The sequence below is a fragment of the Porites lutea genome, chromosome 3, assembly GCF_958299795.1.
Source record: "Porites lutea chromosome 3, jaPorLute2.1, whole genome shotgun sequence".
Taxonomy (NCBI): domain Eukaryota; kingdom Metazoa; phylum Cnidaria; class Anthozoa; order Scleractinia; family Poritidae; genus Porites; species Porites lutea.
The window spans coordinates 45,920,180-45,944,663 of NC_133203.1; the positions used below are offsets into that span (position 1 = coordinate 45,920,180).

Below are 24,484 nucleotides of genomic sequence, written 5' to 3' on the forward strand. Positions count from 1 at the left end.
TGAGTAAGCAATGGCGCCGGAGCAGAGAAGAAAAGCATTTGTCTACTTGAACCCACACACTAATGAGAAGATATAAAGGTCTACTGACTCATGCAACGCGTAGTCTAAGTAAGTCTAATCGTCTATACATCAGACCCAAAGAGAGTACGAAAGAATTAGAACAAATATGATTCAATTCATATACTCCCATGGAAGAGGCAACCATGAAAAGAAGTGAATTATTTTCAATAAAAGTTGGCAGGCAATTTTTCTTACTGTCGCTCCATTTTTACCAGGTGGTCCCTGTACTCCTGTAAATCCAGTATCTCCCTGAAATTAACAAAATATCACTAATAAATGAGGATTTTCCCTCGAGAGAGCATATGAATACGAGGGGATGGAGCTAATTCCTGCAACTTGCAAACTGAGAGGCATGATGATCTCTTTCGACCCATTTTCTACTCCCGCCCATTGCTCACCCTTCTACGCCAAAAGGGAAACAAATAAACTAAGGAAAAAAATCCAATTTGTTTCGAAAAGAGTGTTTTCACCCTGAAGTTTCAAACTCTAAAATCAAATCAACAAGACTGTAACAAACATAAAAAAGAACCTGCAGTCCAGTTGGTCCTCTCTCGCCTTCATCACCGGTCATTCCTTTTGATCCCTGCAAGTTAAAGGTGGCAGAAAGACAAATAACTCCAATACGTTAATTCATAAAGTTATGTTTTACTTGTTGTGGAAAACGCTCACCACTACACCCTGGCGGCCAGAGACTTTCATGTGCTAAGTCTTTCGTGGTTTCAGCCTTTGGTGGCAACATCTCCGTGCCAAGCGACTGCCGCACGCGAGAAAAAACTCTAGTACCCAAGGTATCACCACTTTCGCAAATTAAACTAAAACTAAAACTTGAACTGTTTATCTAAACTTGATGAATTTTTAAAAAGTCAACCAACCAAAACTAGGCTAATGGACTAATAGATAAATATATAAAATAATGTTATGTGAAGGTGCGACAAAATTCCGAAAAAAATCCTAACTAGAGTAGAAGCTAATGATCTTTTTGATGGCTGCAATTTGTAAACATCTGATTAAATGAATCCGACAGGGGTGACTAATAAGAGTTTAAGCAAATTATCACAAAAATTCATTTGAGCATTAACAACAACAACTAACTGAAGAGTAAGTTTTATCGACCTTTATTTTGTACTTCCTTCAAACTTTAGCATCGTACTTTTACCCCATACAAAACACTGTAATTTTATTGGAACCTTACTATGAAGAGCCTGGGTTACCTGTGATTACACCTAATATCTACTCGAGAGGCTTAAGTTTCTGGTTTACTTTTATATTTCACTTGGCGTTAATTATTTATCTCGCTCAAACCTGTTGTCCTCTTTGTCCTCTCGGTCCAGTAGCCCCATCCTTGCCGTCTCCCCCCTACGGGCAAAAAACAGCAACAAGGGAGCTTAAGTAACAACGACGGCGACAGCTACGAAAACGTCACTCAACTTAAAAGGTAAAGTCGCGCTGCTTTAAACTTTATCACGATTATTCCATTTCGCTCAATTCGTGAAATGTTGGCAATTTTTTCTGGTGTTGAATTCTAAAAGGCTGTATCGAAGATCCGGAAAAGTCGCTGTCTTTGTGTTCACGTCCTCCACAAAACGAGAAATTGGGCATTTTTACGTCGTATCGTGCGGTGACGGAAAAGAAATGAACAAAACAGCGTGATGCAAGTGCAGAGTTGTTGTTTTGCCAGTCTAACGCCTAGGCCTGACTTCGAACTTTTCATGAGAAGAACCAAACTCTAATTCTGATCGACCTAAATTAAGGTCACGGTCTGTTGGGTTAGACGTCGAACTTAGAACGCTTCGAGCTAATCAGCTGAATCAGACCAAAAAGTAATTTTAGCCGAAGGAGGCTAAACATACATTCTCATACAAATTTTCAATTTCTTAGTTTAGTTCGTCGCATGTGAAGATATTCGATTGTCCCGGAGATGATCTTCAGACGATCTATCCGTCTAAAGCAGCCGGAGAGAACGTGTCGGACGATCCAAACTCATTCAGACGAACTTAACTGAGTCAGACGTCAAACTTTCCATGAACTTAACTCACTAAGTTCGGCTCGCGGCATGAAAAGTTCGACGTTTGGCCTAGGCCCAAGGCCCCGTCAACACGTAGCCAGATATTTTTTAAAACAGAGCTTTTTTCTCCGTTTTCGAAAAAAAATACTCGTCCACACGTAGCGTGTTCGAATTAGTCGTTTTCGCCCATACACACGAAAAGGTAGAAATACGATAGCATACCTTACAGAGCATGCGTAATGCTAGTAGCGTATGATGTATGACATCATCGTATTCGAAAACATCGGTTTTCGTCCGTCCACACGTAAACGAGAAGCCGGTGTTTTCAAAAATCTCCACTCTGGTAAGATGCGTTTTCGGAGACCGATTTCACCGGATACTTGTGGGGACGGTAGGCAGAATTGGAGAAAAAAATCTCCGCTTTCAAACAAAAACGGATACGTGTGGATAGGGCCTTAACCTATTTGCTTTTTAGCCGTTCTTGTTGATTTCCCCGTTGCCGTTGTCATCGCTTAAGCTACCTATTTATTAGTAAAAGCGTACGTCTAACGGATTTTTTGAAAAACAAACTAAGGAAATTTGCATTCCTTTGAGTGAAAGGGTTTTAAAAGACGTATTTCTTAAGCCTGAGAAGCTCCAAAATCCCAGCAACAAAGGAAAAGGAAAGGAGAAAAAGAAAGAGCGAGGAGAAGGAAAGGAGGAGAAGAGGAAAAAGCGATGGATGCACTCTTAGTTTTTATAATGGCTACTTCAGAGATTTTGGCCGAAAAAAAATTTGTTGGACACAAAAGGTCTATTTGGCGATAACGTTTTTTAAAAATCCGGCTGGATACTACATATTATCATTACCTACAGAAGTAACTTGTTGATGAAAACATATTTCAAAAACATATGACTCTTGTAAGGTCTTAAAAGTACTTTAAAAGCAAAACATCAACATTGTTCCTTACTGGCTCGCCTGGTATCCCGGTCTCTCCTTTCGTTCCTGGTTCACCATCTAATCCAATTAAACCTTGTGGTCCCAGTCTACCCATGGTTCCATTTACTCCATCGTCTCCCTAACACAGTATTATCGCAATTAGTTTCAGTACAGAAATGGTGTACTAATGCAATGGTATGAATGAAGGTATACAATTTCAACTAGAAGGGAATTGAAAGAAACAGGAGTAAGCAAACTATTGAATGGGGATTTATTTTTTGGGTTTCTGTCTACAAAACTCAAAACACGGTACATGCTCTGACCCTTTACCATCTGTTAATTATATCAGTACTATAAGGACAATCCAAATCTGTGTATGGCTCTTAAAATTCGTGGGCCATAGAACATATTTGAAAACACAACCAGCCAATTTTGAAAGGAAAAACATCTTTAAGCGGTGAACCTCTCCTTAACCATGTCCTTCTCCTCTTCCCCAACAAAACAGACAAAGAAACGAAACGGAACGAGCAAAATGGTGCTATGATTTACCTTTTGTCCAGGCTCTCCGTTTGTTCCTGGTTCTCCGTCTTCCCCAGAAAATCCCTAATGTTATGAAAAAAAGTTGCAGAGATAATTTGCTTCCTGAATATTAGTAACACATCAACCTTAAATTCACTTTGACTTGGCAGATTGGAATGCTCCCTTTTTTCTCAGTGAAAACAAAACAAAAAAATTTCCCAGGAAATTAAACGAAATCACATTAAGATAAAGAGGGGGTCTGTAACCTATTCTATTCAAAACGATACGAGCAAAAAATGGACTACGACATTACAGCCCTTAATATTATATCCATTTTGAAATCGCAGCATGTTGATCCTGCAACCAGATTGGCTATCAACAGCCGGTGAGCCTGTTTTATTCACAAATCACACTTGTCTATTTTTTACTCTAGATCGCATCGTTCATGTTCTAAATCGCATCATGAGATATAAATAATACAAACCGGTTACAAGATCAGTAAAATTTTTGCAGTGACTGAATTCTCTGATTTCAAACTGGCTGTAATAAAGTGGTACTTGAACTTCGCGTCGTGTAATTTTAATCTGAAATCAAACTGATTTCAACTCGAACTCGTGCAAAATCAAGCATATGATTTCAGACTAAATGGACGACCAGCCCTCAGTTCAATTACCATTATTAAACACAATTTAGCTTACAGGTTGTCCGTTTCGCCCTTGGAGCCCTTCTTTTCCTTCCTCTCCGGGAAAACCCTGCAAAAGTAAAAAATGCCATATAAGGACAGGTATAAAGGACAACAATGGGAGCATAACGCGTGTCTCTCATAAATGTTTAAAAAATACACCAAATTTTTAATAAGTTTTCAGGTGCTCCAAGAGCACTAAAAAATGCCAACACTTGTAAAGTCCCCAAAGGAATCGCTTGCCATAAGATATCTAGATATTATAGACCTTTCCTTAAAATTGGCATACCCATACAAAAAATGGCATACGTGGCTGTGTAAAGACGATAAAAAGTTGCATACTTATCACGAGAAAGCAAAGTATGTTGCCAGTTCTAACTGTACAGTAAACACGCACATACATGTGAGAACCTATGATTTCGGGGTACAGACTGATCTGATCGAGTTCTTATTTACCGGGTTCTTAGTGAGAAATTAATGTTCTTATAAGTCCTTAAAATTTGTTTCAGAAATACTGTACATTAAACTATTTAGAACAGTTTTATTCATCAGCCGGAATTGTTTGTTTGTATGCTGCTTTATTGGCCAACTTTCAGCCTAATGTTCTTATTCCACTTGTTCTTATAAGCGGGTGTTTTACTGTATTGAATCATCTTTAACATACTCTAAATCCAGCTTCTCCCGGTGTCCCTGGGGTACCATCCGGTCCTTGATCTCCCTGGGATGCAAAAATAAATGACAAATATTTGTAAAGACCAAAAAGAGCATGACACATCGGTAATAAATATTTAAACCAAACATAGCTAAAGGAATTTTATCTTTAAACTACACAGTAAATCTCTACACAGAGGCTAGTGGAAGTAGGTGCTCTTTCTAGGCAAGATGCATAGGGTTTCTAGATATATAGATACATGAAGGCCGCTGGTTTTTAGGCAATGAATAATAATAATGATATCATAGGTGACGAATTACTCCTTAATTTTGGCGCGAAATTTCAGCGTGAATTTGTAATTTCACATGTGAAATTACAAAATTGCCATTGCAACCCTTCTGTACGTCTCAGTGTGAAGATGGCGACGAAGTTTTAAAATGCCGTGAATGAAGGTGTCAGGGCACAAAAAGACGCTTTAGAAAACCTGAACACACAAGAGGACATCAAGAAGGATTCTAACAGGTATTTTGCCGAAAAAGTCTGAAATTTCTGAGCTTTATAAGCCAAATGTAAGGTCTAAACATTTGAGAGAGTGGAGTTCTCGATCGATACGATCCAGAATAAACATGTCAAAAATCCAAGATTGCTAACGTAATTCGTCACCCATGATATTAATAGGTAATGAAATGGTATACTCGTGAAATTAGGGAATAATTTCACTTGCGTTTTGTCCAAATCCTAATAATTTCCCTCGCCTTAAGGCTCGGGAAATTATTAGGATTTGGACAAAACGCGCGTGAAATTATTCCCTAATTTCACTCGTCACCATTTGATTACACATACTTATAATTATAATAATTTCTTAATTATGAAGTCGGTTGATAGAATAGTTACTGGCACAGTACGATATCCGGATTCTGGAATCTGGGAAAGTTTTGCTTATGGAATCCGGAATTCATCTCAAGGAATCCGGAATCCCGCTGACCGAAATCCAAGATCCACTGACAAGGAATACGAAGTCCAATACCTGAATCCTGAATCCAGAATCCAAGACTGTCTTGGATTCCCTTACACGTGGCAAGTCAGCTACGGAATAAGTGAGAGCAAAGGACAAGGTGGGGTCTGTAGGGGGGAGGGGGAGAAATTCTTACCAATTCTCCAGACATTCCTAGACTGCCAACTACTCCGACAAACCCGGGTATACCCTGTATGTTGGTAAAAAACAGTTTTTTAAATCAACAAAGGAAAAAAAAAAGGACTCATCATGAGAATTAATAAAAGCTCAATATTAATCTTAGGGAATATTGTCACAGCTATCAGTGCCTCAAAACGCCATCAAACGGTTACCGTGCATTCTTTGGATCGCCGAGAACGGTCCAGTTTCCCCTTCTCTATGGTCTGTCTCTTAGTTAGAATATAATTAAGATCTTTCAAGCTTAATTAATATCTAGTTAAGAGTAGAAAAGAAAATAATGGGAACGTATCACATTTAAAACCTAGTAATTTAATTTGGACGCCTCCAGCGCGTAACAACTAAAAACTCCCATCGGTAAAATAACAGAGTTCTCAATGACTTAGCAGAAAATCGTTCTGCATACAACAAAACGATTATGTGCTATTTACATATTAAATCGTGCATAAGGACTCAGTTATCTTTTGGTGTTTCTGAAAAACTTAATTAGCAAGGTAAGTGTTTATGATTGAACATTTAAATAACGTACACTGAAAATTAAATAGATCTGTTTCAGCCTGCAGGCGAAAGTCCTGTATTGGCCCTGGTTTAGGGAGCAAAATTGACTTGAAAATAGGACTGTATTTTACTCACCGAAATTAAATAGTCCCATTTTTAGGGCAAGCTGACTACTAAGCCTACTTATGCGACGAAAAGAAGAAATAAAGCCTCACGGCGAGTTTACTACCTTTTTGCCTCTTCCTCCTTTCGGACCTGCACTTCCCATTGGTCCTGATCGACCCTAAAATGGGACCAGAAAAAGGTTATGCTTATAAATGCAGCAAGACCTATTTAGGTAAAGTGACAATAGCTAGAAAAGAAGTAAGACAGCAAGAGATAGCTCTCTTCTACGAATGTGTAAGGGGAAAATATTGAATCACAATACGGAAAGAACGAGAAAAAAAGGTCGTGATGATAAATACATCAAGAGAGACCTATGTAAGTAAAGCTAACAGCTAGAAAAGAAGTCAGACAGCAAAAGGAAGCTCTCTTCTACAAAAAAAATAAGGGGGCAGATATGAATCGCATTGTGGTAGTTAATAACTTGTCGCCCAGCACTATCAAAATGCTAAGGCACTGCCCAAACTCTGTCAGTATTAATCGGCAATTCATTGCCTGCTAATCTCGGAATCGCTGTACAAATTAACTAAGCAACTAAAATAAGCCAAACTAACTTAAACAACTAAGCAGAGATGTTTGTTTTACGCGAAAAAATATTCATACAATGTGTCCGTCTTGTCCTGGTCGACCATGTTCACCATTACGACCACTCGAGCCCTGAAAAAAATCAAAGCATATTATTTTTTATTTATGTTTATGGTAACAGATAAAAAACAATAAGGAAAAAAGGCATTTATTGAACCAAACACTAAATTTATTTACTGGAAGTCCTGGCGGTCCTGGCTTTCCTGGTTTTCCATGAGGTCCTTTTGCACCCTAAAATTAAAAGATTCACATGTAATAACTTACTCTACCACAGCAAGAGCCGCAATCAGCCTCCACTTTCACTAGATGTCGTAGTCGACGTAGTCGTGGTTTTTCTTCAAGGTTGAAACAACTAAATACAAATTTTCTTAAAACTTCATATTTCTTCTCTGTCTTGTGGAAGAAGAAGAAGAAGAAGAAGAAGAAGAAGAAGAAGAAGAAGAAGAAGAAGAAGAAGAAGAAGAAGAAGGAAAAAGGAGGAGAACAGAGAGATATATATCTACTGTTAAATTATTTTCAATTATCTACAAACAGGTCAATTAACTTGTCTCCGTGGCGCAATCGGTTAGCGCGTTCGGCTGTTACAACATAGTTGGTCACCGAAAGGTTGGTGGTTCAAGCCCACCCGGGGACGAAAGTTTTATTTTTCGTTCTCTTTTCCGTTAAAAACTATCTCTATGCAATGATATTGACATATAAATTCTTTCCAAGCATAAAATCTAAGCCTGAGACGAAAAAAAACTTTCTTTTTTAGCGTTTAAATGTGTCTCGATTAGTGAAAAAAATTAAATACATAAGGAAAATATATGACATAAAATATAACAAAATACTGTGACGTTTAAACAAAACCGTATATTCTGAAATCATCTCTTGTTACACCTAATTACAATAACGATGTTTTAGAAAAACGCTGGAAAGGAAAATGAAAAAAAGGAAAAATGCCAAATGGGAATTTATTAGGCTTGCTGATAAACCACTCTAGTATGCATTCATTTGCAGCATAGATAGTCTGTTCACAGTCCCTCTATTTTCTCTTTAGAGATCGTCCAGTGCGCGTATGAAAATAAAAACCGCGGGGGATTTATTGACCGCTAGCGCAAGGGGGTGGGGTGGAGAAAAGAGAAAATAGACGCACCGCCCCTGTTCTCGCCCTTCACGCTCGCTTCGCTTGCATGCTCGCCGATTTTTTAAAAGGAAAAGCCAATAAAAACGTCTGTGTACAGGCTACAGCATGAGGTTTTTAAGGCATGGAAACAAACATGCGCTTTTATGGGGTTTACAACTTCAAATATCTTGGGGTCCTCCTAGACCACACCCTATCTTGGAAGGACCATGTAGAGTATATTGGCAATAAGATCTCTAAAAGGTTAGGTATTCTGAGTCGAGCGCCCCAGGTTCTTCCCAAATCTACTCGTCTAATGCTCTAAAATACTGTTAATACTTCTGTTCGTCTGTCTGGGACTTAGTTGTGGGGTTGTGGGGTTGCGGGCAAATCTTATATAGATAAGCTAAACAGACGTGTCGCCTGTATTATTGAAGGTCGATCTATCAGGGCTGACGAGTTAAAGTCAACATTTGGCTGGCCCAGCCTACAAGCGTGTAGAGACTATTTGAAGTGCGTCTTAGTCTTAGTCTATAAATGTCTTCATGGAATGGTGCCATTGCACTTACTCTCGGGATTAGGTACGCACACCAAGTTCAAAGCTACAATACCATAAGCCATGACTTGCTGCGTCCTACTTTTTCGAAAACTATCAAGTGCCAAGGAAGCTTTAGAATAAACGATGCTCGCACATACAACACTCTACCGGGAAACATCGGACAAACGGAGACGCTCAGTGAATTTAAGATAAAGCTCAAACGTTATCTTAGACAATAATACTTGCACTTGATAACTTAATCATTTTTCTAGCCTCTTTTATGTTTAATCTCTTTGTTGTTGTTCGTGTCAGGGGTCCATTTTAGCTAGCATTGCTAAACTAGATGCCCTTGGTTAAATATTGATTTAAGTAAAAATAAAAAATAAAATAAATTTTAACTTTACGTGTAGGTTACAAATGCGGGTGAAACCTATAGTGGTTCATTAGTAAGTATATTTAATCCCTATTTTGCTTCTTACATTTTCCTTTTTCCTTTTTGCATTTTTCTTAGACAACGTCATTGCAATTAGACACATCTTAACTTGTTGTATATTTTTTTTGGTCTGAAAGCTTTTTTCACCTTCTTCTGCGTAAAATTTACTCTCTTGGCACAGACTTTTGAGGCAGGAACGATTCTAAATTTTTTTTAAAGCTTATCTTTATCTTTGAATTGAATAGAAATGAAAAAGGAAATAGTAAAGACAGATCTCTCTAGTGCTCATTTATTTTCAACATGCATCTTGCATACGGATGTCTCCGTGGCGCAATCGGTTAGCGCGTTCGGCTGTTACCTCAACATTGGCAACCGAAAGGTTGGTGGTTCGAGCCCACCCGGGGACGAAAGTTTTACGTTCCTTTTTTTCGGTTCAAATTGCAACCGAACCGGAATTACTTTATGATATGGCAGTTTCATACTGAACGGTATGTAACGACTTATATTTTGTTTTACCTTTTAAGTGGGTCATGTGTCAGTGTAAACAAAAAATCGCATTACCTCGAAGCTATCTCTCGTTATTTTATTCACAAAAATTAAAAAGAACGTATAGTTGTTTTTTCCAAATCATCCTCTTAATGCTCTTTCTCTGCATAAAGCCATGTTTATCAATAATCAAAGGCAAATGGCTTAAACGGTAAACAAAATCTTTGATCCAAGAAAGGAACCTTCGACAACCTAGTGACGCTCTACTGCACAATCGATACTGTTTTACTTCCTCCGCCGCGCCACATGGAAAGGGGTCATGCTGGGTAGGGTTCTGCCTTTTGATAATATAGTTTGACCGCACTGCATGAGGGGAGGATGGTGTTATCCTCCTTTTAAGTACTCTTTTACGATCTAAATTTGCAGTCTCTGTACAAACCTTTGAGGCGGGAATTCCTGGTCTTCCTTCTATTCCTGGTTTACCTTCAGGGCCCTGAAAACAAAATGATGACAAAAAAAAAAATAAGTTTTCAGACTTATTCTCGTGGGCGTTAGATAACATGTCTCCAATGGCATACATGTTGTAAAAACAAAAGAGTTTAGTATAAGACAAAAAACGTCTGCCGGATTCGTAAATTATTGAATAAATGTATAACGCCACAAAAATAAAACAACAAGAAAGAACTTATGAAGTCAAACGACCAAATTGCAGTCTTACCGGTCTTCCGGGAGGCCCCGGCCTTCCTAGATTTCCGGGAGGACCTCTATTTCCCTAAAAAAAATATTGAGATTAAACATAACCTTGGAAATCAAGGCAAAGAAAATCAACAGCAAGTACTTTTCGGTAGTTTTATTACAATGAACCCAGTTTAGGATCAGGCGATGGTTCTAGCTGAAATAGTCTCATCACACACAGTCATACGAGTTTATCAACAGCCTGAGAGGACGAGCCACCACGCAAGGGCGAGTTCAAGCAACATTAGTACTGGACAGTTCTGATTACTCACAGCCCAAAAATAAAAGGCTTAACCTGTCAGTTTAATTTACATGATCTAGCCTTAAAAAGATAGGGCCTTATTACAGAGCATGACAAACAGTGCCACGCTAAAGTACTGCTGGCATGAGTAGTCTCACAAGATCTCTTTTTACTGGTCACGCCGGTCGCTAGATCGAGAGGTTTATACCAAATGCACATGATATCACAGCAATACAGAAAAGTATACTCTTTACAGTGAATAAGAAAGTAAAATTTTGTTTACAGGCCTGGAATGCTGTAATAACAGTCATTACATGATAAGGATGTGAAAAATCACGCAGTATTACCATCAAATGTTAGAGAAAGTTGAATCTATACTTAACTTACAGGGTCTCCTGGACTTCCCATTTCACCAGGTTCACCTGCACTACCAATGGAACCCTACAAGTTTAAAACCAGTGGCTTTCTCAGTTTGACAACAGATACATCAGAAAAATTTGTTTTCACTAGAGGTACTTATCATTTAAATGGGTGGAATAGAGCTTATGGTTAGCGCCTCTCTTCAGAAAAAGTGGGGTGTCATTTGAGGCGATGCTATTTTTCAACTCTTTTCAGTTCTTTCCTGCTGATTTGGCTACACCTTGTAATATATCCTTCTTCCACCTGGCCATATTTAATCGTTAAATGTTTTAGCATGAGATTTCCAAACGGATGGGTTGGGTAAATTGTAAGAACAAATAAATGCAATAATAGTAAATTAAAGTATTTTTCTACACCAAGTCGTTCTGTCAAACTAAAGAAGGTAGAAGTTTAAAACATTAGGTTAAGGAATAACGATAGAACGAAAATAAAATAGCAGGTCAATGCAAAAATTTGCCTTTTTTACATTATTTAGAGTGAGTTACTCTTCAGTGAATTTTTGTGCTCTAAACAACGATAGAACGAAGAAAGAATAGCGGGACAATACAGAAATGTGCCTTTCTTTACACAAATTAAGGTGATTTTCTTTTAAAAAGTAAATGAAGTTGCGATTCTTGACTTAAATAATTTAATAGCAGTACCAGTTCTCCCGTTGTTCCTTTAGGTCCAAGATCCCCTGGTCCGCCCTTGGATCCCTGTAGGAAAAGGATGAAGCTAACTTTTCGGTTGACAAAAGAAAATGAATTGATGAAATGAATTCGAGATTCCGACTTAACATGTCTGAATATTAGGCATCCTTTCTAGGCACACAGAGCAAAACATGGAAAAGGACTCACAGGACGCATTGCAAAGCGAGGAAATCCCCAACTACGTGGCAAGTCCGATTGACGGTCTTAAGTCTTTTATTTGCCACAAAGAGTTCTTTTGTTATTTTGAAATAATGCAAACCTTTCTATAATTTTGCGGGCGACAAGAGGAGCCTGCAATCGTAACCTCCAGGTTGTTATTACGCATGCGTCGTACGTATGTAGCCAGCATTCGTTTGGACCTCCACTAAGAATGTTTTCGAATGGAATGCACAAAACGCATTTTGGATCTTCAATCACTCGTAATCTGATCACGCCTGTTTTGACCTTTTATCACGTGAAACATACGCAAAGCACAGCGTTGGTGCAAAAGCGTTTTGACGTTCGATCTTTGTCGCCCGCACTCCGTAACCTTTGGCTATTACTAGACATAACTACTTTTGGAAGTAAGTTAACGTTAGCATACCTTGGATCCAGCTGCCCCTTTTAGACCACTGGGACCACGCGGCCCAGTTGGACCCTAAACATGAAGTGAATGAGAGAACAGAAAGCAGTGTATTAATACATTTTAACTGCACAGGTTCAGTAAATTAAGTTGACATCAACACCATAAAGGCACATTACATTTATAGCAGAGAAGGCCAGCATAATACATATCAGCAGTGAAAGGTAGCGCTGAAAAACGGTCAGTCAAAGAGCTAACAGAGTTCTGCACAAGGCCAGAGAATGATGTTTAAGACACTGTTCTTTCTATCAAACATTTTTGGTAATCTTACACGATTCCAATCTTTTCGTTTTTTACAATATTCATTATCCCCTTTGTGGGAAGTATGGTCACCTTATAGTTAAGGCGCTGGACTCCGAATCGAGAGGCCTGGATTTGAGTCCAAGCTGAGGTGATTATGCGGAGCCTGGTCCCAGGCTACTATTTTTGCTTTTTTTTCTTTTGCATTTTCCTATGACAAGGCCATTGCAATTAGGTGCATCTTAACTTGTAATTTGTTTTCTGTCTTAAAGTTATTTTCACCTTCTTCTCGGTTAAAATTTACCCTCTTGAAGTAGAAATGATTCTACATTCTTTTTTAAAGCTTATCTTTATCTTTTAATTGAATAGAAATGAGAAGGAAATGATAAAGACAGCTCTTTTTTTTTTAACATGTAACTTGCGAATCAAAGTATTGATGTCTCCGTGGCGCAATCGGTTAGCGCGTTCGGCTGTTACCTCAACATTGGCAACCGAAAGGTTGGTGGTTCGAGCCCACCCGGGGACGAAAGTTTTACGTTCCTTTTTTTCTGCTCAAATTGCAACCAAACCAGAATTACTTTATGATATTGAAGTGTAAAGCTAAACGGTATGTGGCGACTTATATTTTGTTTTACCTTTTAAGTGGGTGTCAGTGAAAACAAAAAATCGCGTTACCTCGAAGCTATCTCTCGTTCTTTTATTCAGGAAAATTTGGCAAGGAACTGTAATCTCGTGATGCTTGACCCCATCCACATTTGTGAATGGATCCCGCAGAAATAGATTGTTAGGGGTTACTCCTGAAATAGACTAGCAGTTGAAATATGCCTAATCTCTCAATGCTACATGGAAACCAGGACAAGCTCAAATCTGATGGAACGCTCGGCACATACGCAGTCTTCACCTTACCTTACCTTTCATCATTTTCCTTGTTAAAGATTGCAGTTTGAGTAATAAAAAACGAGCATCTTTACTTTTTATCCAAACTGATTTCAAAGTATTGCAACTGCTAAAACTCACAGTCGGGCCTGCCAGTCCAGGTATTCCTGATGTTCCTTGAGATCCTTGTGCACCCTTAAATGAAACACAGAAAGAATAAAATAAATTAAGCCGAATAGAATTCACATTTATAACGAATTATAATTACCTTTCTACAACGTATAGACAAAATTATTTTCTAGCATCCCTGAGAAGGACCGTTATCGGAAAGAATAACGCGTAAGAATTAACTCAGGAAGTCGTGCTCTACATAACATGGAAAATGCATTTACCTCTTCCCCTCTTTTTCCAGGTTTTCCTGGAATTCCATCAAGCCCATCTTTGCCCTGTTACGCCAATATCAATAAAGACATTTAGTACGTCAGCTGTAGCTGTCTAGAGATAGGACATTGAAAGGCAGATCTGGGACCAGGATTTGGTTTTCAGAAGAAGAAAAGATTTTAATACAGTGTTATGACTACAAATGAAATCTCTGTCAATTCTAAACAATCTAAGTTTGCCCTGTAAATGTGAGATTCAATATTTTTTATTTCTTTAGTTATTTGTTTACTCCATGTAATTTTTTTTCTTCCAATCTATTCCGTGTAATTTTTTTTCCTGCTTTGTTTTTTACTGGCAATAAACTTTAAGAAAAAGGTTTGCACTGCGCCTTCGAGGTTAGTTTTGAGTTCAGAATGTTTTCTCTTCTGACCTATTTTAAATCCATTTCATGGAGGTAGAAATTGTATGAAGATCGGTATCTTTGGGACAAAGAGAATTTCAATAATAGGTAGGTGATCCTGTTTTAGAGGGTTCGAAACGAGAGATTCTACTTTTGCCGTTTCATTAATTAGTAAATTGTGCAAACAAACCTTTGGTCCTCTTAGTCCTGGTGGGCCGGATGAACCCGATCTTCCATCATCTCCCTGCGTAACAGTGAAAGAAACATTAAAAGAAGCAACGTACAAACCTAAAACTGAGTGGGCGCTTTAGAAAGAGATTTCCCAAGATGCCAGCCCAGGAAGATGTGCTGGTCAAGAGTAACCCTTTTTCTTTCCTCTTCAATGTATTGCCTTTGGGGAAAAAAGAAACATTTATACAATTATTAATAAAAAAGGCATAATAAAAACAAAGCAAAAGCGTCCTGGAAACACTCACCGGCATCCCGTCTTTGCCATTAATGCCAATTGCTCCAGGAAATCCAACGCTGCCCTGATTGAAATACGAAACAACCGGAATAACATAACGTATTCACAGCAAATAGAGACTAAAAGCATGCTAAAAAAGTACATTCAAACAACCTCTAGAAGTCTAGAATGAAAAAACTCTTCAACTGCAATACTTCTCACTTCAAGATGATAAACCTCTAATGTCCAAGACGTCAGCCTCAACCAAAGCAAGTGAAGATATCTTCTTTTTTTTTACAGAGTCTATGTGCCCCGGAACTAAGGCATTTTTTATAAACAAAATTCATAGCTTATCTATCTATCACCATCAACTGGGCAATAGAATGATACGATGCTACAAAGAAACACAGAGCAAGAAAAATTTGGGCCAGTTTATTTAATTTGACCTGAAAGTTTCTTTGGCATGATACGTTCTGGGGTATTCGGGAATAATGAGCCTAAAGGGCCGATTCCAATCAGGCGCGCATTGCAGATGTAAAGCTTTCCTTTTGCAAATAGTATTTTCCTCTGTTACCTTCTCTCCTTTAACTCCGGTTAACCCTGGACGTCCAGGTAACCCTAAATAACCCTAAGGAAAAATAGTAATGAATTAGGAATCTTGCTCAAAGAATTTTAAGTCCCGTTTAACATTAAAGCTTAAACATATTTAAAAGCTGTTTAGTTAAACATGGCTTAAATTTATTTCTTTAATAGAAGCTGCTTACTGAAAAATTATGTAATATATTAAAGTAAATTTGAATTCTGTGCAAAAAAAATGTGTTTAACTGATTTCTGTCACTAACACGCTCTTAAACCTAGTTTAATTATAATTGTTTAGTTAATGTAAATGGGGCATAAGTCTCGCCCACCATTCAAAGCTAAGAAATTTGGGAAAAAGTAATTTCCTTTTGCAAGTGATAAATAATTGTTGTTAGCACATGCTTAGATCTAGATGCAGTTTGATACCAAGCTGACCTGTAAATTTTTTTTTTTAATTTATTAATTTTTAATAACAGCTACACACGGACAATTGCTTATGGCGTCATTACCACGCCATGATAGGTGGTCTCTGATAGGCGTGAAGAGGGGAGGGGGGAAGAAAAAGAGAGGGCGCTTTTAAAAATTATTTCTTTTTATGTTAAGCTACATGTATTATTGTAATAATACAGCTTGTTTAATTTTTACTTGCCATAAAACCAGGCCTCCCAGCGCGACCGTGGGGTCCTCTAGTTCCTGGTAAACCCTGCGAAAGGAATGATTGAAACTTTTTAATGATCGCCCTTTAGAAGTTCCTGACAAAAGTACGCCGTTTAAACCGCATAAGGCTGGGTTAACAAAATTTCTACCAGCTATAGGTAGTTACGGGCAGATCATTGTAACAACTGCCATTCAAATCAATTTTACGATCGAGTGATCTGGTGTGGAGTTAACAACCGAAGATCATATTGTGCGACTTGCAATTGCTAGCTACGATTTACCGGTTTGCCATCTTCTCCGTTAATCCCTCTTGGACCATAGCGACCAGGTGGTCCCTGAAATGCATGAAAAAGACAATTAATTATTTTTACGAAAATTTCAGGTCAACTCAATTACAAAGAGCATTGTAAAACTAGTAGAGAGAAAAAATGAATACTTACAGGAGGTCCTGGCAGCCCAATCTGTCCAGTCGGTCCACGCTCGCCCTGTAGAAAATGCGATGTCTCTGCTTTTAAAAATGTCTAACAGTCATGCATGTTTGCTGGTAATATAAACCGAATAGCGCACTCGGAAGAAGTTTTAAGCTTACCGTTTGACCAGGTTTCCCATCTTTTCCTTGCTCTCCAGGACGCCCCTTTTTAAGATAAAAAGAGGAAATTAGTTTTACTAGCTGATTTATACTATTTTTTTTTTGACACAGCAATTTAGTTCCAAAACATTGCTCAGTAGTCAGTCGCTATGAAGCTTAAGACCTAAGACTTTATTTAAGAAACAACACTGCAGTTTTCAATTTTACGGGTCTGCGACAAACAAATATGTCTTCTAGTAGTTGAAATACGTCACTTGTCTTGTAAAAACGCAGTCCCTTATTAACCAAATGCCATCATCGTTCAGTTACTTTCTTTCATTTTGGCCACTTACTCTTCGGCCGAAACGTCCAGCAAAACCAGGTGGCCCTTGAGCTCCAGACGGTCCCTACAAAAAGACAAGCAAACAAACGAATCAATGTTATGTATTTAGAAATAGAAGGCCTTAAAAATTTAAAAAAATGTCTGTTTAAAAGCACCGTATTCTGTCGACAATGTTAACGATTTTGTTGTTCATGTTTACTGTTACCGTTAATTATTGTTTCGTTAAAAGTTCTCGATTAGTGCCGCTTGTGGTAATCTAGTAGTCATTTGACACGTTATTTAAGTTGTTGATTGATAGATTGATCGATTGTTTGACGATTGTTGTTTTCAATGGCTTACCACTGGTCCCTGTGGACCCTGGGGACCCATCAGTCCTCGGTCACCTTGGTATCCCTAGAAGAAGGCGAATAAATTATTTCACTTAATTAGGATTCCATATGAACTTCATGTGCGGTCACTCACGTTAGGCTTCATTTCATGGCTTTGGATCCGCAAATCCACATAACTGAAACAGAACTGAAAATGTATAGTCGAACCTCTCCAGAACGACCACATCGTGACTTAGCCTCGTTTTGAAGCAGAGACTAGGGACGACTCGGATAAAGCCTGTAGCTTTACACTTATCATCGTTTTGAAACCAAGGCTTTGGGCAAATCAAACTGATATTCAGAATAAAAATGTTAACCAAATAAAATGAGGAAAGTACATTGAGTTAATCAGTTTGGCCATCGCTCTCTTATAAATGGCCGTTGGGGAAGATTAAAAAGTTATTGTAGCATTTTTGGATTGGACTGTTGTCTAACCTTTCGTCCTGGCCTTCCTGGGTTGCCTGTTGGTCCTTTCTGGCCCTTGTCACCCTGTTCAAATTCATTTACATTAAAAAAATATAAAATGGTCTGTGGCAGAAGGACCAAATGTTTAACATTAACTAACAGGTACCCTTTTTTCCTTCCTACTAAAAACCAGGGGAGAAGTTTAACTTGTTGAAGGACTGAAATAGAGAACTCGAAGCAAAGGTCAGCTGACTTAAGAGGATGAACAAACTCTTTTTTGCGGAGATACTGTACGTCTGCTGCGAAATGAGCTGCTTATGAAACTAGCTTCTTCTACAGTCTAGAAAAAGTCGTCTCATATAATTTTTGCCGTTCACTTGATCCCTCAACTCTAAAGGACGTCGAACCTGGTTGTCTTGTTTCTTTCTGGTTTTAGACGTTCTAAGCCAAGTAAAATGTACAAATCGGAACAAAATGTGATCATGATCCACTCAAATTTCTTATAACATTTTGTTTTAGTTTTCCCTTGTGGACACCGTTTTAAACCGGTCTTACCTAGCTTCGGTTGTTCAAACCGCGTTAAATAAAGTCATCAACTGTCCGGTGGATAAGTATCCAGGAAACCAATTAGGTAATCCGGTGGACTCTGCCTGATTTATCAAGTATGTAAATAGTATTATCCGCTTTTTGGACAACTGGAGGCCGTACTTCAGTAAATATAGACAACTACATACAAAGGTACTAGCTAAAGATTGCCCATCTTGCAGGCGCTTATTATCTTGTTACAAAATCCAACTAACGTGGCAAGTTTAGTCATTCAGTGTTAGAAATATGCAATCGATCAAGAGCCTCACCTTTTGTCCTCTAGGTCCCGTGTAACCAGGTGAGCCGTCTTTCCCTTCTACACCCTTATAAAAGAAGGAAGTGTTACCAATTTAGCTTCGAAGTATGGGTTTGCTTCCGTTTTCGTCAAATTCATGTTAAAGAATGTTCTTTTGTCCCACGTTACGCCTTATAAGGAAGGGGAGACAGCATTTGTCACGTTAGCTTGTTACTAGGTGCATATGTTGCAGTTCAAATTTATTCTTGGTTTAATTTTTATCTTCCTAGTATTTTTGAGTATGGTAATAAATGATACTGTTTTTGAAAAATGAAAATTTAAACCAAAGAACCAAAACATCTGTAACCTATTTTAGAAATAGTTAATGCAGGAAGTACCTTACACCCAACCCAAAGAAGTAACATAGAATGCTTGTCCGCCCAAGGGTTAGCAAACCTCAAGACAGCCAAACCAAAAAGGAGAAACAAACTGAATGCCTCTGAGCAATATGGGCGCACTATCTTAACTTTCCGAAATTTCATTTTTTTTTAAGTGATGAAAATAAAAGCACCAGGTGAAAGTATTTCCAAAGAGGTTTCATTTGTATAGATTTTGTCTCAAAAGTTATTAGAAGCACCTCAAGAGACTTTATAATCGCTCAGGGCTTGGAAGGGTTTAAGGCAGAAATAACTTTGGATGACTCCTGGCTGAACATCCAATAACTAATTATTAGTTCATACCGTCATTCCAGTAGCTCCTTGTAAACCAGGGCGACCAGGGAGGCCGTGTGTCCCCTGAAAGTAAATGAGAATGAAATTTCAAACTAGTTCACAGTCCTAAAACAGGGCTGGAGAGTTATATGATTCTTATTCTTCCGTATTATCCTTACCGGATCTCCGGCTCGTCCAGATGTACCGTCGTCACCAGGAAAACCCTAAGAATAAAACACGCAAACAAAACAAAACAAAAACAGGGGAATTCTTTAAATTAAAGTGTTTGCTTGCAAGTATATATATACCAAATCTTATTAATCGATCTACACATTTGATTAACCGCCAATTCTTATCTATCCGGCATCCATTCATGGGTGCAAAGTCATCTGAGCAGCTCCGTTTTTCTCAGTAGACTTGCATCGTTCTAAACCTCTTATTTCACTGGTCCCCTTTAATCTGCACTTCCATTGTTTTCAGGGATAGGGGCATTGTTATGTGGCAATCCCTATTGTTTTCCCTGCTAATCAAAAACAATCTTTCAAATAGGTAATGGATCGCCCGTTTTTCTTGAAGGGCTAATTGTAATCACAAGCAGCTCAGTAAGATATAGCTATTGAAGGACTAAATATTTAGTGTGAACAGGTCGTCCGGCGGAGTGCCTTTTATTTCCATTATTCTGCTGTTCCGACATTTTTGTGTCTACGTTAGTACACTCACCGTTTGCCCTTTATTTCCTGGCTTTCCAGATTTTCCTGGTGCTCCACGCAGCCCCTGTGCATGAATTGAAAACTTTGAACATTTTTTTAAATTCTTCAATTTGAAGAGAACACTACTCATTATAGTAACCGCAGGTTGCTATTTTGCGTTTGCCAAAGCAGTTACTTTCTCCATTCAAGCCCTTAATAACACCAAACATGCATGTCTGATGTTTCTAAACAAATTTCCACGTTTTTACGGTATTAGACAAATTCTAATTTACGCACTTTTCATTAACGTTTATGACTGCTAACCTGAGTTCCTGGCCTTCCTCTTTCTCCAATCTCACCGGGCGAGCCCTAGTCAAATAGAAAGATGGATATAAATATACGAGAAAGGAAACAATTCAGTGAGCACAAAGGAAATAATTCTACTTCAAATCTGTTTCTGTAATCATGTTTTAGCATCCCTTTGTGGAGCTCAGGTTCCATTTTTTTTAAAACTTATTTATTTATTTTTTGTCCACCCTCGTGAGAGGATGGATGACTATTACATTTTGCTTATATTTAGCCTTTTTTCGGTGATCTGATCCATAAGTGCTGCTCATTTGGTGCCACTTATGCAGGCTCTTTTTGCTGGTTCTTATTCCTCTCTACTGAGAACGCCATCTACCTAACATGTTTTAACATGTCTGATAAACTTTACAGTCTGAATAACCCTAGAATCATGGCTATTTATAAAATTTGCCACCAAAAGAATCGGGTTTCTTTCTTAGACAGTAGTATCTTGTTTTACTTTTCTTAAGTAATTAGTCCACCATTTAAATATGCAAAGCTAGCTTCAGCTTTATGCCGGGACACGGAAAGTCTTTCAATAGATTTGCCTTGTTTATATGTCTGTTTGTTTTCAACTGATAATTCTTCTTGAGTTTTGTTTCATAACCTGATCTCCTTTGGCTCCAGGAACTCCGTCTGAACCAGGCAATCCACTGTGACCCTTTTGATGAAGAAGATAAGATCTTACATGATTTTGCAACAGCTGAACTTGCAAACGATGAAAAAGGTAAATAAAGAAAGTTCAAAACAAAAGTAAAACAAAAATAGAGGTGATGAATGCAGAAATGCAAACTGCAGAAAGTTGAGGAACTAACGTTAAAAAACTCACTAACATCTGGCAAAAAAAAATGATGACGTCTATAAAACTATAAGAAAACAAGCTGGCCCTTACTCAGAGATTTTACACTGCTGCGCACAGATTTAAAATGAGATTGTACATGATTTGCGCGCAATCCTTAACCTCAATAATGGTGACTTAATAGTTTACCTTTAGTCCTGCCATACCAATTGCACCAGGAAATCCTATGTCTCCCTGAGAACCCTAAAGCCAGAAAAGAACGTGCAACTATGACCATTATTTTCATTTCATTATTGTATATTTTTTCTAGGCAACTTTGGAGGTCGTTACAATTCACACCATTAGGCTTCTTTTAAGAAGCCTAATCACTTGGTAATTTAAAAAAAAAAAGAAAAAGGGGAGAAATTAAAATTCATCTTGATTTCAAAGTGATTTGAGCTGTCCAGATCTAGCCTGCAGTGCAGGCGTATTTTGGGTGGGCGAAACCTTGTTCGTGTTCGTAATATTGTTGTAGCCGCCATCTTTGATTTTATGAGAGTGGAAGATTGGGGAAAGTAGAAATAGTAACCCTTACGGTAAGTCCCTTTGACTCGCCCCATCTCCTCCTCTCTTCGGGAAGTTTCAACATGGCACTTTCGCGAGCAAATTTCGCGCTCAAAGAAAACGCCTGCACTGCAGGCTATTAACGATCAGACATCAACGTTTAGAATACATACACAATACGGAAGGTCAGGGGTAGTAATAGACCTTTTTACCGATACAGCGGCCATATTGAATTTATCAGATTTAAGGAGTATTATGGGATGCCCAGGGGGCACTCGCTTAGTATTTACGCGCGCTTTTCGGGCAAAAAGAGAAATTCACTGTATATTTCTCGGGAGAAAGGCGATCATTATTACATACAAAAACGGCACAACCATCTCTTTTTCCCATTGCAATCTTTTTTAAGGAAAACTTAAAGAAAAATTTGCCCGAAAAGCGCGCGTAAATGCTGAGCGAGTATATCGGATCACGCTCATGCCCCCTGGGCATTCCATAATACTCCTTAAATCTAATTAATTCAATATGGCCGCCGTATCGGCAAAAAGGTCTATTGTGCGAGAAAGTATTATCACTGTCTTGTTTAAAAATATTCTCCATCACATCCCTGAGAAATATATTGAGGTCAAACCCTAAATCGAGGAAGTCTCTACCTTTGGTCCGGTTTCTCCAGGTAAGCCTTGTTGACCGCGGCGTCCTCGGGAACCCTACGAGAGAAGTATATAATTTTGTAGATTTTAGTCCCAGCTGCATCCTTTCATACTTTAATTAAGGCCGAGAAAAAAGTTAGTTGCGCAACTGAAAACGCCAAAAAACAATTGATAAGTCGGATATGTTTTCTTCTGAAAAGACCATTTAGAAAAGGATACTAAGCCGCTCATTTTGTTTGTCTGTTTATTTTGTCAGAGAAACATTGATTTTTTTTTATCTTTGAAATTGTTGGTCGAGTAAGTTTACTATGACTATGACTGCAATAGTAAAAACGATGAGAAATCTTATTCGCCTTACCGTTCTTCCAGGCCGTCCATGAGGTCCAGGAACTCCAATTTGTCCTCTTTTGCCCTAAAAAACATTCAAAGTAACTAATCATCAAATAATGGCGACTGAAATCAAAAGACCGAAAGTTGAGTAAACCTTGTCTTGCCATGACAACGACTATACAGTCACGCGGTTTAAATAACTACAATTATATCAAACAGCTTTTACGAACCAAAACACTACTTCACTGGGATAACTGCAAGTCGTATATTTTCAGTTAACAGAAACGCCGTTTACCCTTGATTGCTATTCTAGCTCATCTTTGTCTGATGACAATGATACTTCCACGCAAGGGTTCATAGATGAGTAATTTCTCTGGCGATTTTAAATTTCAACGAAAACATTAGACCCGCAGCCGAAAATCTGATATAATGAGAGTGGATCTGGCTCGAACGGATGAACGATTCAGAAATTTTGGAAGTTTCCGCCGGTTTCGGAAATATCGTGCGCTAGGACAGCCGTATATTTAAACTACAGCATATTCAGAGGCATTGCAACGGCCCTTCGGCTAACAAACAGAGGAATGATTAGTTGTTTCGTCAGTAAGTTAGGCCTTTTTGAAGAACAAAATGTAAGAAATTTTCCCCCTCTGACCACAAATATTTCAGTGTGCTGGAAAACAAACAGCTTAAGGGAATAAATTCTGCTTTCAGTGCAAGCTTCAAACGGTGTCGCATTAAGAACGTTAAATATTCAAATAAGTTGTAATGCTAACCTGGTTCCCCTTCGTACCAACTCTTCCGGTCGGACCGGGTTTTCCGCTGGGACCCTAAAAATATGATATATTTATACTGCATTTATAGCAATGCTACACGAAGTTTAACTATTGTATTTATCATAGCAGAATTTCTTTTTGTTTACCGAAAATGTGTATGTGAGCGTTTGAAGGATGCAGTAGTCTAAAGGACTGGACAATTGTGGTTCTATGCATTTAAAGCCTTTATAAAAGTTTGTTAAATTCATAAGTATATTCCAGATGGATTTATTTATGATTACTTTACAACAACCTACCCTGTCCCCTCTTGGACCTTGAGCTCCAGGTTGTCCAATTAATCCCTACCGAAGAAAAAGTAAGATGAAAAGTAATTAGCCAGAATTTTCCAGAGGTATGCTCATCAACCTTACCCCTGCCCCAAAACAGTTTCAGACGAGTCACGAAAGATCTCACTTTTTTTGTCATGTATGAATAAATGGTACAAGATATGAAATATCTGTCGAAATGGTAATTTAATAATTAATTTACATAATCAAATTACTCCTCTATACAATAATTAATAAACGAAATATTAAAATTGTGCAGTTTCTACTATAAAAAATGAGGTGCATGATTTAAAAGAGTAGATAAGAGGGGATCAGTGGCAAGCTGTTCAAGAGAACAGAGCCACGATATTCGTAATTTCGTTTCCCTATTTCAGTACTCGGTTTAGGCACATTTGTTTTAATTTGAATTTTTAGATTATGAGGGTGAACAATGGACATATGTTTAAGAATACTGTTAAGACGAGTTGCTAGTTGTTCCTAACGTCTTCGTTCCAAGAATCTCAGGCGAGGTCACCGAGTAAAGTAGAAGTTCTAACATTTAGGCCTGAGAATGTGACTAAACAGGCAGCCCTGTCCTGGAGTACAGTTTGTGGATTCTCTTAGACTGACAAAAACCTGAAACACCTATACTGCCCCGTACGGAGAAAAGTTTGGTGAGCAAGCTCAATAAAACATCTACTGTTCGACAGGTTAGGCAATG

General features: G+C 38.2%; 1 protein-coding gene and 3 non-coding genes across 4 annotated transcripts in view; 3 read left to right on the forward strand and 1 right to left on the reverse strand.

The window, feature by feature from the left end:
* Positions 1 to 24,484, reverse strand: part of LOC140931264 (uncharacterized) — a 37,801-nt gene that overhangs the window by 11,524 nt on the left and 1,793 nt on the right. Inside the window, exons 4-41 of the mRNA XM_073381032.1 lie at positions 23,755 to 23,799; positions 23,459 to 23,512; positions 22,714 to 22,767; positions 22,359 to 22,412; positions 21,355 to 21,408; positions 20,974 to 21,027; positions 20,346 to 20,390; positions 20,053 to 20,106; positions 19,512 to 19,556; positions 19,363 to 19,416; positions 18,657 to 18,710; positions 17,833 to 17,886; positions 17,369 to 17,422; positions 17,040 to 17,093; positions 16,708 to 16,752; positions 16,559 to 16,603; positions 16,400 to 16,453; positions 15,457 to 15,510; positions 14,914 to 14,967; positions 14,628 to 14,681; positions 14,049 to 14,102; positions 13,798 to 13,851; positions 12,502 to 12,555; positions 11,871 to 11,924; positions 11,197 to 11,250; positions 10,552 to 10,605; positions 10,273 to 10,326; positions 7,452 to 7,505; positions 7,293 to 7,346; positions 6,757 to 6,810; positions 5,989 to 6,042; positions 4,850 to 4,903; positions 4,202 to 4,255; positions 3,534 to 3,587; positions 3,016 to 3,123; positions 1,363 to 1,416; positions 590 to 643; positions 256 to 309 (exon numbers count right to left, since the gene is read on the reverse strand). Of these exons, the coding sequence (XP_073237133.1) occupies positions 256 to 309; positions 590 to 643; positions 1,363 to 1,416; positions 3,016 to 3,123; positions 3,534 to 3,587; positions 4,202 to 4,255; positions 4,850 to 4,903; positions 5,989 to 6,042; positions 6,757 to 6,810; positions 7,293 to 7,346; positions 7,452 to 7,505; positions 10,273 to 10,326; positions 10,552 to 10,605; positions 11,197 to 11,250; positions 11,871 to 11,924; positions 12,502 to 12,555; positions 13,798 to 13,851; positions 14,049 to 14,102; positions 14,628 to 14,681; positions 14,914 to 14,967; positions 15,457 to 15,510; positions 16,400 to 16,453; positions 16,559 to 16,603; positions 16,708 to 16,752; positions 17,040 to 17,093; positions 17,369 to 17,422; positions 17,833 to 17,886; positions 18,657 to 18,710; positions 19,363 to 19,416; positions 19,512 to 19,556; positions 20,053 to 20,106; positions 20,346 to 20,390; positions 20,974 to 21,027; positions 21,355 to 21,408; positions 22,359 to 22,412; positions 22,714 to 22,767; positions 23,459 to 23,512; positions 23,755 to 23,799 (2,061 nt within the window). The remainder of the gene's footprint in view (positions 1 to 255; positions 310 to 589; positions 644 to 1,362; positions 1,417 to 3,015; positions 3,124 to 3,533; positions 3,588 to 4,201; positions 4,256 to 4,849; positions 4,904 to 5,988; positions 6,043 to 6,756; positions 6,811 to 7,292; positions 7,347 to 7,451; positions 7,506 to 10,272; positions 10,327 to 10,551; positions 10,606 to 11,196; positions 11,251 to 11,870; positions 11,925 to 12,501; positions 12,556 to 13,797; positions 13,852 to 14,048; positions 14,103 to 14,627; positions 14,682 to 14,913; positions 14,968 to 15,456; positions 15,511 to 16,399; positions 16,454 to 16,558; positions 16,604 to 16,707; positions 16,753 to 17,039; positions 17,094 to 17,368; positions 17,423 to 17,832; positions 17,887 to 18,656; positions 18,711 to 19,362; positions 19,417 to 19,511; positions 19,557 to 20,052; positions 20,107 to 20,345; positions 20,391 to 20,973; positions 21,028 to 21,354; positions 21,409 to 22,358; positions 22,413 to 22,713; positions 22,768 to 23,458; positions 23,513 to 23,754; positions 23,800 to 24,484) is intronic.
* Trnan-guu (transfer RNA asparagine (anticodon GUU)) lies at positions 7,821 to 7,908 on the forward strand. The gene is given in 2 exon segments: positions 7,821 to 7,858; positions 7,873 to 7,908. It is a non-coding gene; the product is annotated as a tRNA-Asn (tRNA).
* Positions 9,667 to 9,754, forward strand: Trnan-guu (transfer RNA asparagine (anticodon GUU)). The gene is given in 2 exon segments: positions 9,667 to 9,704; positions 9,719 to 9,754. It is a non-coding gene; the product is annotated as a tRNA-Asn (tRNA).
* Trnan-guu (transfer RNA asparagine (anticodon GUU)) lies at positions 13,219 to 13,306 on the forward strand. The gene is given in 2 exon segments: positions 13,219 to 13,256; positions 13,271 to 13,306. It is a non-coding gene; the product is annotated as a tRNA-Asn (tRNA).